This window comes from Elgaria multicarinata, chromosome 3 (genome assembly GCF_023053635.1).
Source record: "Elgaria multicarinata webbii isolate HBS135686 ecotype San Diego chromosome 3, rElgMul1.1.pri, whole genome shotgun sequence".
Classification (NCBI taxonomy): Eukaryota; Metazoa; Chordata; class Lepidosauria; order Squamata; family Anguidae; genus Elgaria; species Elgaria multicarinata.
The window spans coordinates 74,997,434-75,013,054 of NC_086173.1; the positions used below are offsets into that span (position 1 = coordinate 74,997,434).

Below are 15,621 nucleotides of genomic sequence, written 5' to 3' on the forward strand. Positions count from 1 at the left end.
TATTAAGGCCCATTTAAAATGGTTAGTGAAGGAGCCATGCATATATCTCGCAGAAAGGATGGGACCACCACAGAAAAGACCCTATTTTTGTGCCCATCAACCTAAAACAACTTAACAGTGTGCGTGTGACTGACTGATCTTAGAGCTCTGACAGAATCATATAGATGCTGGTTGTCCTTCGAATCACAGAATAGTAGAGTTGGAAGGGGCCTGTAAGGCCATTGAGTCCAATAACATGGCCCAAGCTATTGGGGGCTTTAAAGGTGACCATCAGTACTTTAAATTGGGCCTAGAAAGGCAATGACAGTTGGTGCAAAATCTGATCACCTATCTACAGCAAGTAATGGGGCAGCTACATTCTGTCTTAGCTGACGCTTCTGAATCCTCTTTAAACGCAGCCCCACATAGAGTATATTACAGTCTGCACGTAACCAGAGCATGGATGACTGTAACAAGGTCAGTTTTCTCCATTGCAAATCACCTGCAAATCAGTTAAAGCTAATAAAAAGGCACCCCAAGTAACCAGCACCGCTTGCACATCCATGGATAGCACTGAGTCCAGGAGAACCCCCACCTGTGCACTTGGTCCTTCCAGGGGAGTGCAGTCTCATCCAACTTCGGTCTTGCACCTCCATCCAGTTTGGCAGGTTTCCCCACCTGTACTACCTCCGATGTATCTGGCTATGTGGAAAAGCAGGATAGAAATTATAATGTAAATGCTAGGTTTTTTTTAAAAAAAAAGTCCTTTCTTAAAAGGCACATGAGGTCAAATCAGATCAGAGAAAATGAAGGCGTAGTGCTGCAACTACAGATTAGTCTCACTTCACATCTGTTTTGTTTTTTAAAAAAGTCCATTTGTAAATCTTTTTATCAGCAAACAATGATACTGTTTATTTTCCAGATCAGAGTGCCGTATCCAGCTAATCATTCTATGAAGAAAACTGCTCTTAAAAAGAGGGGGCGTTATGCTAGGGGGAACAACTGCTAGCACAATGGGAGGCTAGTGCTTCATAGCACAACCCTGGAAATTAACCCAAACTAGTACTTCCAGGGTGGGGAAAGTTGGTGGAGCTTCTTTCTGCAAACTTGGCTGTTTGTTCCATTCTGTAAGTGCTAGTTTGGGCTAGTTTCCTGTTGCATTATGAAGTACTAACTTTCCATTGTCCTAGCGGTCATTCCCCCGTAGCGCAAGGGCAGCGTTGGATACTGCCCAGAATTATTTTTCTTTCTGAAATACTCCATTGCCTTATTTTTCATAGCAGCAGTGTTTGAGACCAGCAGCATATATTGGGCTTTCTCATAGCGATTGGTGTTTGCTGATGCGTTTGCAAAGCATTGCTTCATGCTGTGTATTGTATAGAAGTGGAACACCTTGCCTGTTCTGCAATAAAGAATACTTGTACATAAGTAGCTTCTCCATAACAAGCCAAAGCATTAATGGTGCTATTGGAAGCTGCTTGAAGGGATTTTAATAATTTCGGTGCATTAAAGAATTGCATTTTAACTGGACGTGTTAAAAACTGTTTTCAACATCTATTTTCATTTGCCTCATGCCCTTAGTGCCATGCTTTCAAGGAAATTCAAAATTGAGCTATATTTTTTAGAGATATGTGGGGTGTGACATCGATTATGAAAATAATAAGCAGGGGGTAGCTGGAGAAAATAATTTCTTTTGGACTTTTCCAGTAGGCCTATTTCTCCCAATATTAGGAAATCTTACCTGGAGAGGGTCTTGCCTTAAAAGCAGACTTTGTTCCGCTTGATATTTTTCTCCTGCTCTATCTGTGATAATAAAATACTATAATTTGGATTAGGAGTTGTGGCAGCTGTTTTAGAATTTTTTAAATCTGATCTGATTCTGCCCTTGACTATGGCCCTGGACTCTAGGGTTTAAAATCCCCTTTGCTAGGAAGCTTTTTGAAGGATACCTTGTAAGGCTATAAAAAAAACCCTACCCATTAAAGGGATAGCATGGAGCTATGAGCAGTATTTTATGCTGCCCAATTGGACCCAGATGATATTCAGCACATTTAAAAAAACAAACAAACTGGTGGTACAACTGTCAAGTGTTCTAGAACTGAATCATGACTGCTTAGACCTGTAGCACCAAGTTTTCACTTGGGCCTTTGTGGCATTTCTTTTGCACTCCCTCATTTTTATGTAACCAAAATTGATAGCGGAGTTAAGAACCTCTCTTTAAAATCATGAATCATTGGGAGAGAGTGGCTGAGGCAGTTTTGTTTCTCTGTAAACAGCCATACATATTCTGTCCTCTGACCCCCATCACTCTGAATCCTCCTGCCCCAGTCCTGCAGATTTTTAGCATGGTGAAGCTTGTATGGGGATGATTCACTTGTGACAGGAGCCTGTTAGATGTTGGCTCAGATTTCACGAGAGCCTCCCTGCCTCCAATTCCCTGAGCATTTTAGAGGAGGGATTCTCAACTCGTAGTGTGTGAGCCACTGGTAATCCATGAACTCCGTTCAGATGGGCTGTAGAAAGGTTGCAGTTGGGAATATCTGTACTTGGCCCTGCCATTGCTTTGTTTTTTCTGTTAATGGAGGTTGAGACTGTGCTGATCAGGGCGTATAACTGTGAGTGGCTTTTCATCTCTTGCCATGCTCAAGCCCTAAAACAGAAGCAGGATGAATGCTGAGCCTGGCCTAAGGTGAAAACTGGCAAACATGACATCTAGCTTTATGGAACTCTGCTCACAAAAACAGGCACATCCATCACATTAGAAAGGCAAGACTACGGTGATTAAATTATGAGTTATATCTGGGCTGTGATTTGTAGAGCAAAAACAGTTTAAGTATGTTGCTGAAACTCCAAGCAATGCAAGGAGGTGGGGGTTGAGAAGTGCTGTTTTACAACATCTTTTGTAAGGCTTAAAGTAACTGCGCATAAATGTGGATGTACAATCTTTTCTGTTTTAAAGGAAGTGCATATAGCCTGCCTGGTGGCCAATTTATTGTTTGGTTTTCCAGTGATGCATGTGCGTTTACAACAACAACGTATTTATGGAAGTTGTGACTCTAGAATCAAACTACGAAAGAAGATCCTGTAGTCCCAGTTCTGTAGTGCTACACCTGTCTACATCCTAATGTGTCCAGTTGGGTTAATGAAGAAAGCAAATAATTCTATCTCAGAATGGGGAAAGTATGGAATCTTCTCGTTTGTGTCTAAAACTGCAATAAATGGTGCTTATATTTTGTTAGAACCAGGGATTAAAGAGGTGGATCAACATAATAAGTACATTCTTAATGCAAAAGTACGTTTTGAAAACTCTTGGCTCCTTGGTTGTCCTATAAATTGACATCTATACATTGGAAATATTTTTTCAGCTGCAACTCTGAGGGTTCTTTAAATAATAGCTTTAAGGTGACCATTTCAGAACTCTAAAGGTCATTCTTTAATATTTAGGTGTTACTTTATATAAGATTACTATGTGATGCAGTTCATAAAACATGGTGTGTGAACATAATGTGTCTGTCCTATAAACAATGGTTCAGTTAAATTGCTTGCATCATCAGTCAACTTCATTACTGATGCCTTAATCTTCAAAGACTTCCCAGTTTAAAAGATGCACCCCAGCCTTCGCTACAAGCAAGTTTGTCACACCCAGATAGGCTTTTGATTCTACAGTGCTTGGTGTTCTTGTTGCACTTAGGGATGAGATTGCCTCACCTTATGGTAACATAATATAGAAACTTTCAGTGGAAACTTTCAGCAGTTATTGCTCAGTCTGTATGGGTTTGTACACCCTTGGCCTATAGATTGAGTGTATGTATGCTTTTCCTAGGTTAAGAGTAAGGTGAAACACAAGCTTAGGAACCTATTGTGGTGCAAGAGGTTATGCAAAAGGTCGATGTCATAATTTTATGCTCTTTTGCACAACACTGAATTTTTGAACAACTCCAAAATCCAGTGCCAGTGCTCCTGATCTGCTTCTTTGCTATACTGTCAAAGGGCATGTGTTCAGTTCTCAATTTACAGGGGCCCAAACACTGTGACAGCCTCTTAGTGATTGCTTTTAAAAGCTATGAGGAGATAATTTGGCTAAAATGGGGTGGTCAGAGGGCGAGGCTTGTGGATTTTATGAAGCCTCTCCCCCACCTTATCCTCCCACCATAATTTAAGCACTAGTTCTTCCATTTTAAATTTTGTATGCTTTTGAAGCAGATGAAAAGCTTACAGTTTTGTTAGTACAGTGGGAATATGTGCAATTTGCAGGAACTCTGGCTGTATCCAGAACAAGGATATTTGGCTGCTTATGCTGCAAAGTTGTATTTACAACAAAGCTTTTGAAAGTGGAAGATGTGGCCTAATTGTTTGTGCCTCTCATTTCTGATGCATTCACGAATATTGCAATGCATGCTCTGTATGCAGCGAATCTTTGGTCTGTGCAGTCTTGAACAGTACTTCCTTTTTTTCTCTTTTGAAAAGAGTCTTTATGATTCCTAACTGATTTGTCTGTCTCTTTTTAATGCAACTACATTGAATATAAAAATAAAGTTATATTATGGTTTGGTACCAATGGAAATGAACTCATGGAAATTGGAGGCAGAATTAGTTGTGAAATCCGTGAGTTAAAATAGATGTCTTCTTGCACTTCTGGGATCTGTGATAAGCAATGTTACATGTTTCAAAATGATTTCTTAGCAGACTTGAGAAGAAAAACAACAATTTCATTTCTCTTTCAAGTAGAAAGATGCAGAATAATTGAAGCCTTTTGCTATATATTACATAAATATTTCTTTATTACCACCAACAGTGTTTTCTTTTACAAAAATTCTTTAAGAACTGTGCAGTTTAATTAATTTCTTATACGCTTCTTGTATCTTGACTAAATGTACAAAATAGTGTGGTGATCCCTGTACGTCTCCAAAAAAACAGCTGCCATTTTCTTATCTGTTGGTAGTCTTCTATTCTTTAATGGGAGAATGTGGTTATTTATTAATATAATCTTTATTAGCCAGGCTGTTGTTAGCACAACTACTTGTTTGTACTTTGTAGGCTTTCCAATTCATTCTCCTTTGAATCATCTGTTAAAGCAAAACTTCAGATATGCTCTAGCAAACTGAAGTAAATCCCAAGTACTCGTACTTTATTGTGATGTTGGGCATCAGTTTACTTATTTTCAAACTGGGTTCATTTGTGTAGGTATTGTGTGGTCAAGAAAGTGATTGTTCCACTACATTATACTGGATCAGACTATAGAGCCCCCAAGCTCAGTTCTCTCTATTCCAGCTAGCAGCAGCTCTCCAAGTTGTCCTTTGGCAGTATCTGATATTTATTTTTAAAACCACAGATGCTGAGAATGGAAGAAAGGTGCTCCATCTCCCAGCAAGGCACGTGCTGTTGTCCCTCCCACAATGAAGCAAACATTTGTTTCACATAGATAAGCAGGTTCCCTTTTTGAATGTTAAAACATGAAACAAAAACAGAATTGCAACTGACTTGCACATCTTTTTTTTTTTTGCTGCATATTGTAATGTCCTGCTACAGGTCACCCAATTTTATGAGAATGGTTTGTAACTGGCACAAGGTAAATTTCCCCCAAAGAGGAAATCTACTTCTGTTGAAGAGGTTGATTTGATTCCTGTGTTCCTTAATTGCTCCTGCAGTGAACCTACTTGATATCGGGTTCCTATGGCTAAGTTTCTGTTGGCCAAAATACAAATTGCTTTGGGAATTAAAGGTATATCATTGGTATTATTAACCAGGTTTGCTGACCTCTAAAAGCCACTTCACATGTTATGCCAAACCTAGGTGCCCAGGTTTCTACCACTACAACTTGCTCTAACTCTTGAAATATGCAGTAAACACAGCCTAGGGAGTGGCAGTTGGCTTAAGCTCCAGGCTGCATGTTGACTGTGTTTCTTTTGACATATGAATTCACTTCTGATTTTACAGAAAGTATGAAGACCTGTGCTGGAAATGCATGGGCCCATTCTCTGCGTGTGTGAAGCAGTTCTTAGTGAACTGGAGTAGGAAGAACACACATTACTTCCTGGCAGTAAGATGTATGTTACTCCAGAACTTTGCAAATGGCAGTTTAATGATTTTCCTAGTAAACCTATGTAGGTTTTAATTTCAGGATATTTTTTAAAATATGAAGGATCCACCTGAGAAGATACATTTTGTCTATGAATAATGTTTAGAAAGCATTATGGAAGGGTGGAATCATTATGGAATAACTCTAGTTTGGTTAGCCTCACTATGCCAAGAAAAGAAAATGGGCTATTTGTTTCCATAGATGGTGATGCCATAATAAAAGCTTTGGATATGAGGAGATTAAAAGAAAGAAAAGGAATGGGAAGAGATCTGCTTGGGCTTGTTGTGCCCTAAATTCAGAAAGAAGGATCTGTGTGAAATCAAAACCCTGTAAAAGAATTATGTAAAGAAATTGAGGAATAATTTATTGTTCCCAGTCAGATAAAGAGAACTTTCACAACCTCCATCTTCTGACCCAGCCAGTGTGTGCATATGTGAGCTAAGTTTGGAGAAAGGGTGGTTATATTTGTTAAGAATTACTGGAGTTTCCTCAGAGTGGTCAGACTCTTTCATGAGTCCCATGGCTTTTAAGAATATGTTTGCAGTTAATAGGATGTAAAAAATGGGTCTTCAGCTGTCCCTGGTCTCCTTTTGTCTCTAGACACCTACTGAATGCTATCCGTTAGCATCCTTTGCAGATGTGGCAGGGCTAAAACTGGCACTGCACTGACTCCATGCCAACATCTCCTTAATTATGACGTCTTGGATGACTAATTCCAAAGAGTTTCAAAACCTTTCCTTCATGTCCTGATGCACCTAAAATTAAATAGGCTTTTCTTTCTCAATTGTATGTGGGGTTTGGGTTTTTTCCCTTCCTGTCTAAAATGGCTATGTTGTTGCAAATCTTGTTAGGTTGAATAGAATTGTTGGCACCTATCTTCTGCTAAATAGGAAAATGATAATGCCTATCAGTAGTAGCACGTAATGAGTCTAATAGCCCATAGGATTAATTGGAGTTCTTTACCAATACTTTGCAATACTGTGAGAAGTAGAATTCTTACCAAAATGGAGGGCAAAATGATCATTCTTGGAATACACTAAAACTTAATTACACACTGCACTTCTAATGTGCACCATTCTTTTACAGTCTCTTCTTTGTTAATCCTTGCAATAACTCTGTCAGATAGAAACTTGTTTCCATTTTGATTGGGGAACTGAAGAGACTGGGAGAAAGTGTCTTGCCTAAGGCCTCCTGTTAAGTCTGTGGCTGAGGAAGAGGATGGAACCTCTATACCAGGGTTGGGCAACGTGTGACCCTTCATGTTTTTTTGGCCTGTACTATAATTTCTATCAACCATAGCTGTGAGCCCTAGTCAATGGTGAGAGATTATGGGAGTTGTACGCTAATATATCTGGAGGGCCACAAGTTGCCCACCCCTGCTATGTAGTGTTCCCTACTTGGGGACTAATTGGACTTTCTGCTTTTCGCAAACGTTTGACTGTTTCTTCTTTTTTACTCCTTTGGATTGATTGCATTCTAGTCAGTCTAAAATGGCCACATTACCTTTTCTAATGGAAATGTGAGAGCTGAGTTCCACTGACTTGCTTTCCAGCTATGAATTCACCTTTAATTATGAAGAACTCTATGGGAAACAGCCCCCTCATCATTCTGTTAGGATTGTGTAATCCTCAAAATATGTTTAGCTGTGTTCACCCTTGGACTTTTTAAAATCTTTACTGATATGCAATTGCAGTATATTGCCCCATGTGTACTTTCTTTCGATGGCCATAAAAGCATTTGGCATCATTGTGAAGTTACCATAAAGACCTCAAGTGTGTGCAAAACACAACTTAATCCCTGTATATAACTGATGAGATCATGAGAACAAGAGAAAAGTGAATATAAAATAGGACAATGCCTTATTAATTTAAGGTAGGCCTTTGTGCCTGCTTATCTTTCCTGTGCTTTTGTTTTGGATGAAAATGGCGTAATACTACTACTAATATATTTTTTACCCACCTCTCCATTTGGATCAAGGCGGTGAACAACAATGAATATAAAACACATTAAAAACTGATTAAAAACATAGCATACATGATTAAAACATCCTAAAAAACATTCTAAAATTTCTTTACATTTGTTTACATATAGGATGCAATTTTGAGGAGCAAACATGCACAGTCATGTGCCTACTAGATTTCAGTCGGTGCCTCCAGAACTGTTCACAGTACTTAAGGGTACAAAATGCTGGTGTAAAAAGAGGATACAGAGAAAATAACATGCCTTTAACAGTAGTATGTTTTTGTGCCCAGTCCCAAACTGCTTTTTGAGCTCGGGAATTTTCTAAAGAGCAGTTGGACAATTCTTGAGGTGGCAAGTAGGTTCTGAAAGGGTGCATATCCATACTCCAATATTTAATGTGATACCATTCAACAGATGAGAAGCTTTGGGTCTGCTTTGTTAAGAGTTTTGATGTTCTACTCAAAGGCACACTATTCCTCAAATAGCCTGCAGGACCATGGAAGCTGAGATCACCTAACCTTTAAAGATATCACATCAAGGGTTGTCACAGTTTTATGCAGTTTTTCATGCAAGGTAGTAAGGTAGTTGCAGACTGAACTCCAGACTTCAGTGTGTCAGCTTCTCCCCCCAGGAGAAGTCTGTTGTGCTGTTCATAGTTGTGTGGTCAGGGGATACTAAGTAGGTGTGGCTTCTTTTGTCACAGGAGACTGCAGTGATAGAATCAGGCTTGTTTGGTAACTTTCTCCCTTATAGGAAGGACACTCAAGCACCCTTCAAGGCCAGGTTTGATATTTATGTAGCTATTTTTCTAAGTGCTTAAAGCAACTTTATATGGTAGGGCAATATGGTTAAATCCTTATTGCAGATGTGAAGCGGGTTGGTAAAACCCTGCCAATCTGTTTGTGACGACTTTTAGGCTTCAACCAAGCAATTCCAGATTCAGGGCTCCTCCTTTTCACTATTAGATTAGGGTATAAATAAGTTTGTATTAGTAAGATAGTATACAAGGTGCTAAAATGCTGCATTAAGGATTTATATTTGTAGCTATGGAAATTCTTCATACACAACAACAACTGCTGATAATTACTGCTATGCTTGGCCATGCAAATATTCTTTTAAAGAATACCATCATACTATCAAGAAACAGTAAAATCTCTCAGCCAAGCTGTTGGGCACAGAAGTCATTCTTCAATATCATATTGGTAGAAGTTGGCAACCAAAGACGTCTGTAGGTGAGGTTCACGGTACTGACTATTCAGCTACTGCATTTGAACATAGGGGAGATTAGATTTGATATAGACCTGGTTCATACATAATGCTAACCCATGGTTTATTTAATGCAGGGTTTGTTAGCTTACCCGGGGTTTGTCTGGCAGATGATTGAAGAAACAATTGTTATCTCAGTCTCTGGGTTGTTTGTTTCCCTCTTACTTTGCCTTCTCCGTCTCTGTATTGCAAATGCCTTTGCAGCACTATAGTACTGGCAGGTAGAACAGCCAGTATTGATTTTACCACTCTTGACTGCTGCACTTGTATCCTGGGGAAACAACCCAGGAATAACTCATGCTTCTGGGTTTGCTCATAACCACAACCCATGGTTTAAACAACCAAGAGTTTGCAAGTTAACAAACCATGGATTCTCTTTCAGGGTGCATAGTGAATAAACAATGGTTTGTTAGCATGGCCGGGTTTGCACATCATGACAAACCAGAATTTGGCAACTCATGAATTAAAAAACCCATGGGTTAGCATTATGTGCAAATCAGGCTATTGTGAAGTGTTGACAGGCTAGAGAGAAATAACAGGAAGGCCTAAATTGGGATTCTAGACCTGTGTCGATACTTTGGCACATATAAATATTTATTAGTATACAAACTAGAATGGTAGGAATCATGTTTAATTGTTAGAATAGATTTTATTTGGATTGTTAGCATACTGGGGGTAAACATTTATGAATATACATTTCAAACTTAAAACTGAATACACTAGTAAAGCTCAGCATTGGAGAGGTCTTGCTTCAGCTGACAGCTTACAATTTACTTTTCATCCTCCTTGTCTTGTGGGCATCAAGCAGGTTTTCAATATCATATTGAGATGTATGTCATAAACGTATAAGTCAGATCTCATTTCTGTATCTCGGTTCTCAAGGCAGGTATTGGATTGCAATGTTTTTAGTAGCTTACCTGGCCCCTGAAAGCAGGTGTGGAAGTTGAATTGGATGTCCCAAACAGGTAGAATGATGTCCCAAACAGTATGCATTAAATTTTATTCTGATATTTCAGTGTTCAAGAGTTAGCATGTTATAAACAAACAAATGGAATGCTAGTTGGGTAACGAAATCAAATGCTTCCCTTTGTTTGGTCAAATCATCTTTGGCCCATATTGATAACTCTTGTCACAAGTTATTCTGGATAGAGCTATGTGTCATTTCAGAAAGATGTGTGGCATTTGGAGAATCTCTAGGGGAAGAGAGTTCCATAATTGTCAAGTACTCAGACTTGGTGCATGGATGGCATCAGTGAAGGTGCCTTTTTTGATTGTACATAAATATATATGCCAAGGTGACTTAAGCAATTCATACTTCACTTAAGAGAACATTTAGTACCAGAAATGCCGTGGATCAGTAGGAATAGTAAAACAAATAATGAAACTAAAAATTTAAAAGGTAATACTTGCCCATGCAATAAGAGCTGATTCCAACACCCACTAAACTGCCTGGATTGGATCCAGACATGCCCCTCCATGAACAGAAGGTCTTTTTCTGTTTGCAGATGGAATCAGGATCCAGCAGAGGCTTCCTATTGGAGGAAGGGGCCGGGTTTTTTTAGGTGATTTGCAGGAGAAGCTCCCAGCGCTACATCACTCTAGAGCAGCGTTTCAGGAGGCACAGGACTCCAATGAAAGTAGAAGTTGGCAAAAATTGCCACCCCACCCCCTTTCCTCCATTGTGAATGGAACTCCGTGAAGCTGAAGTCTAGATCCACCCCCTGATTCTGATAAATGTCCAAGGCTGCTATCTATCCTAAGCATGGCTACTAGGAAGCAAGTCCCATGGAGCTCAGTGGAACTTTTTTCTTAGTAAATGTGCTTAGGATCATGTTGCACATTGGGTCTTCCAGCTAACAAATGGATAGAGAATTCACACTGAAACCGAGAACCAACATATGCTACTGTGTTGTTGTTTTTTCCATTTTTTTCGGCAATTATTTTATTCTGACTGGAAATCTACAGTACTACTACTTTTGAACTTGCTTTGATATTTCCAAGGATTGTTTGTGTCCTACCTGATCTTGAAGTTGTTTCATCCATGCCATATAGGAAATGATATACTAAATCCCATTTTGGTATAGTAAAGACTAGTACCAGTAGGGAAGTAATAGTAAATAATTAGTAATTTATTTATATCCTGTTCTATAGTTTTTCTCATGGCAACTTACATTAAAAACTCAGACAATGCATAGTACAGTCATAAAAACACAATTAAATTTTGTAACTCGAAGTAATTCTCTAAACTGAAGCCTTATTTTAAAAATGTTATAACTAATTTAAATGCAAACATACTTTGTAGCTAATAAAGACTGCATCTTTAGTAGTATCAGTCACCCACACCCCTGTGTGTAGCAGAGAAGATTTTTGTATTCAACTACAAACAGTATTCCCTATACGACCTTCTTGTAAAAGTTATTTCTTAGTCAATTAACAAACAAGCATTTCTCTACTTACCTTGGAAAATTACAAGTTGACCTCAAGTGTAGAGAGTCAAGAATTTCAGGCAAGACTTGTGTGTATATAGTTAAACAAAGCCTTACTGCTAATCCAATGTCCTGAGTAAGCTCATAATTCTTACCTTGAGGGCAAAACCAAGCTTCTTTTAATTTTAGATAGGTAAGCTAAGTAGAATATCTGGGACTAATATTACTCTCATTTTAAACAAAACACAACAACAGCATTAAATCTAAAATTGTTAAATGCATCTTAGAGATGTGTTCTTCCCATGTGGGGAGTTGATTTTAGGAGTGACTAAGTGCTAACATTCTGAAAAAAATGTATTGATGTAAATATACATTATTGAATTAAAATAATCTAAATATAACAACTCTTTGGTAATACTTAGTGTTAATTCTCAACCCAAGCTACATTGCAATAATGAAAGGTAAAACACTTGGATAAATTTGGAAGATATGTGTATGCCTTGATAAATCTGGAAGATATATGTACCCCTTGATTTTTTTCTTTGATTGAGCATTTCCTGTTTTGCTCAAGGAAGGGTAAACCATGAAAGTATGTTCTAAAAGGTGTTGTTAACTACTATATGTGAGAAATTCTTAGTAAGTGTGTTACAGATGGACTTAGATGCTACTTTCGGAAATGCAAGTCATCCTGTCTCAGTTAAATGTTTATGTAAATTGTAACGTTGGTCTCACTACCCTGAATGAAATTTCACAGGGTGCAATGTAATCTTGTTATCTGGAACACTAGGCAATTTGGAATACCAATATTTGCAGGAAATAGAATTCCAAGATTTGCCATTTTTATTGTGTAGCATCTGAAATTACTGATAACAGTATAGCACAGAGCAAATGGCATTTTGTACTGCAATTCTGTAATAAAGGTTTAGTCACTATTTAGGCAAAGTAAATAGATGAGCTCTTTCGGCTTTGAGTGAGGTAGCTTTGTGTTTACTACCATAAAGAATTGTTTTGTGTATGATTTTAAAATGCTTCAAATTTTAAAAGGATTATTTTTATTTGTGTATACTGTGGGGAAAAACACAATATATTTAGAATAAAAAAGAGACATCAGTCAGCAAGATCAGGAATGAAGTAGAAGCTTAACTTGGTGAATACCTTACTCACTTCGCTTGGGATATATCACAGTGTATATAAATATATGAGAGCATGAAAATATATCATTTTCATGCCCTCATATAATTATGCATTCCTATATTAATAATTGTGTTTAATTTTGTATGAAACAACTTACACTAAAGCTTGAGGTCTGATTTTAAATCAAGATTTGATGGCTCAAACTGATTGCATTTGGCAAATGAGACTTTGGAGGACATATGCTTGTGCTGTGGCTCTTAAGTGTCATTCATTTGTTCCAAAATATATGTTAAAAAAATTCTAAACTGCATTTCTAAGCTTAATATGCATAAGGTAGTTGTGGCGATACCCACCTTTCTGTCCCTTAGGTATGTCTGAGTTTGTATGTCTAGCGAGTGCGGAATGTTTGACTGAGTGGGTGTGGCTAGTGATGCGATGAGAGAGGGGGAGGGAGGAGTGTAAGTAGTTGGCTGAGGGGATTGTGAGTTAGTTTGATTTTGGTTTTAGTCTGGGTTTTTTAGTATGGCTTGTGCTTCATGAGTTTGGTGTGTGTGAGGAGTGAGAAGAGATAGGATTTTAATATTGTTTTAAATATAAAAATAAGCAGTTTGATCTAAATTGAAATATCAAAGATCTGTTAAATTTCAATAAACTTTACTTTGTGTTCTGTTACCACAAACCATGTGTCAGCACGGATTTATTATCTGCTATATTACACAGTGTAAAAACATCTAACAATACACCTGCAGTTCAGTACCTCAACAATAGAACCTATTTTCCAAAACCCTTTACCTTGTTCCCTCACATATAGGGGAAAGGTTGTGTTGTTTTTACCCTTTCCTCAAGTTTTTCAAGAGGTGGCACTTGGCTTGAGAAGGGTGTGCTAGGCAAGGCCTTCTGTGTGAGGTTGGTATCATCGCATATTTGGTGGTAGCGTTTGTAGGATTCAAAGTGAGGTCTGTGTTGTCGCAGTAGTCCACCAAACTAGCATAAGACAGGAGACGTACACAATATCAATATATAAACTATATAGAATGACAATAAACCTATCCTTATTAGAAATGGGGAAGTAAAGTGTTTTCTACAATGAATATGTTTTACTTGGCATTTAAAGCCATAAGATGAAGCCCAGCTGGCCTTGCAAAAAGTCACACACAGGCCTGATTCACACATCAGAGCCACCTAGAATTGTATAAAGTCCTGGGGTATTGAGAATAAGCAAGTGGGCTGGTGTATGCTGCTTGACTAAACAACCCATGGATGCTCTGTGACGTTTAGTGTGATGTGTGAACCAGGAACTCCGCCTTGTCTCTCCCCTGAAAAGCCAGTCGGGGGAGAGGCAAAACATAGTTCCTGGTTTGCACATCATGGCAAACAAATGCTCCATCCTTGGGTTGTTTAACGATTCCTGCTTGGAACAGGAATGACTAAGCAGCATTTACCAGCACACTTGCTCGTTCTTATACAGTGTTTAAATAAATACTGGGTTGTCATTCCGTGCTAATCGGGCTATTGTATATACCTAATTTTCCTTGGAAGGGTAGCCTCTTGAATAGATTTCAAATATGTGGTGTTCATTTTGGAGAAGGATTTCTCCAAAATACGTAATACATACATGCAAGTTCATCCGTCTTGTGTTAGTATATATTGTAGTACTTTTTATTTGGTCCTGATTTGCCTTAATTAGTGAACAAACTAAATTGAACTGTAGTGAGCCTCATGCTGCATATGAATAATAATTATCCGAAACATGAAACACTTTTTTGAAAATGAGATACCTTTACTTCGCTGGCACTTTGGTTTTTATAAAACATTTCATATTTATAATCTTATTTTGTCATGGGGCTACCAGTGGTCTCCTGTCCAAGGAGACTCAGGCATGTACCCACTTAAACTTGCTGCAGTCTCTAGTGCTCCTCAGCCATTCCCTGAGCCCTGAATAGTTTGCTTTAATTAATTATTGCTTCAAAGTCTTGTTTTTTAATATATAGTTATTGCTTCTTCTTGGAAATCTAATTCAAAAATCTTCTAAACTCGTATTTATGTTTACTTGCAGGATCGCACGAGAACCTTTGACATGCATTCACTGGAGAACTCGCTAATTGACATAATGAGAGCTGAAAGTGATTCACTGAAAGGTAAACTTGGATTACTATTTTGCTGCAGTAAATAATTAGGCTGACATAGTTGCACAGAGTATGAAGTTCGAGTATTTATAGAATAGCTAAAACAGTTGCTTTCCCCCAGATTCCAGGCCTCTTTTTTCATTTACCTTAAGAGGAAGCTATCACACATTTGTGTATGCCTAATATCTTCCTTGGAATAATACAATTTAAAAACTCAAGACGTATTTTCCAAATGAGTAAATTTTAAAGTATAAGATTTAAAATTGAGGCTGTTACATGCAATTTTCCTATCCAGTTGACATATTTTTCTTAAAATACTATGTATACAATTATTATACATTGGACAATTTTTTCCTTTTTGGTAAAACTTACCAAACTTACAGTTAAACTTACAAGAGTTTTAGAATGCTAGCGGTTTTGTTAGAATATAAGAGAACCAAGTGAGTTAGCCCTTGGGCTATGTTGGTTATGTCTGTCTTGTAAACTGGAGGAAGAAGTGGGCCAGGCATATATCTCTTATAGAGGTCACCAACTTTGGCTTGGATGAAGATTCTAGTTAATGTTGTAATATATTGTGGCTCTTCTGTATTCAGTGACATAGCTTGAGGTACAATATGATGCAGAATCTGCCACTGAATGGAAGTCTGAG

The 15,621-nt window shown here is 38.1% G+C and overlaps 1 protein-coding gene across 1 annotated transcript in view; it reads left to right on the forward strand.

The window, feature by feature from the left end:
- The window catches only part of CPEB4 (cytoplasmic polyadenylation element binding protein 4), a 76,194-nt gene that overhangs the window by 6,903 nt on the left and 53,670 nt on the right, over positions 1-15,621 (forward strand). The window contains exon 3 of the mRNA XM_063120617.1: positions 14,903-14,984. Coding sequence (XP_062976687.1) covers positions 14,903-14,984 — 82 coding nt within the window. The remainder of the gene's footprint in view (positions 1-14,902; positions 14,985-15,621) is intronic.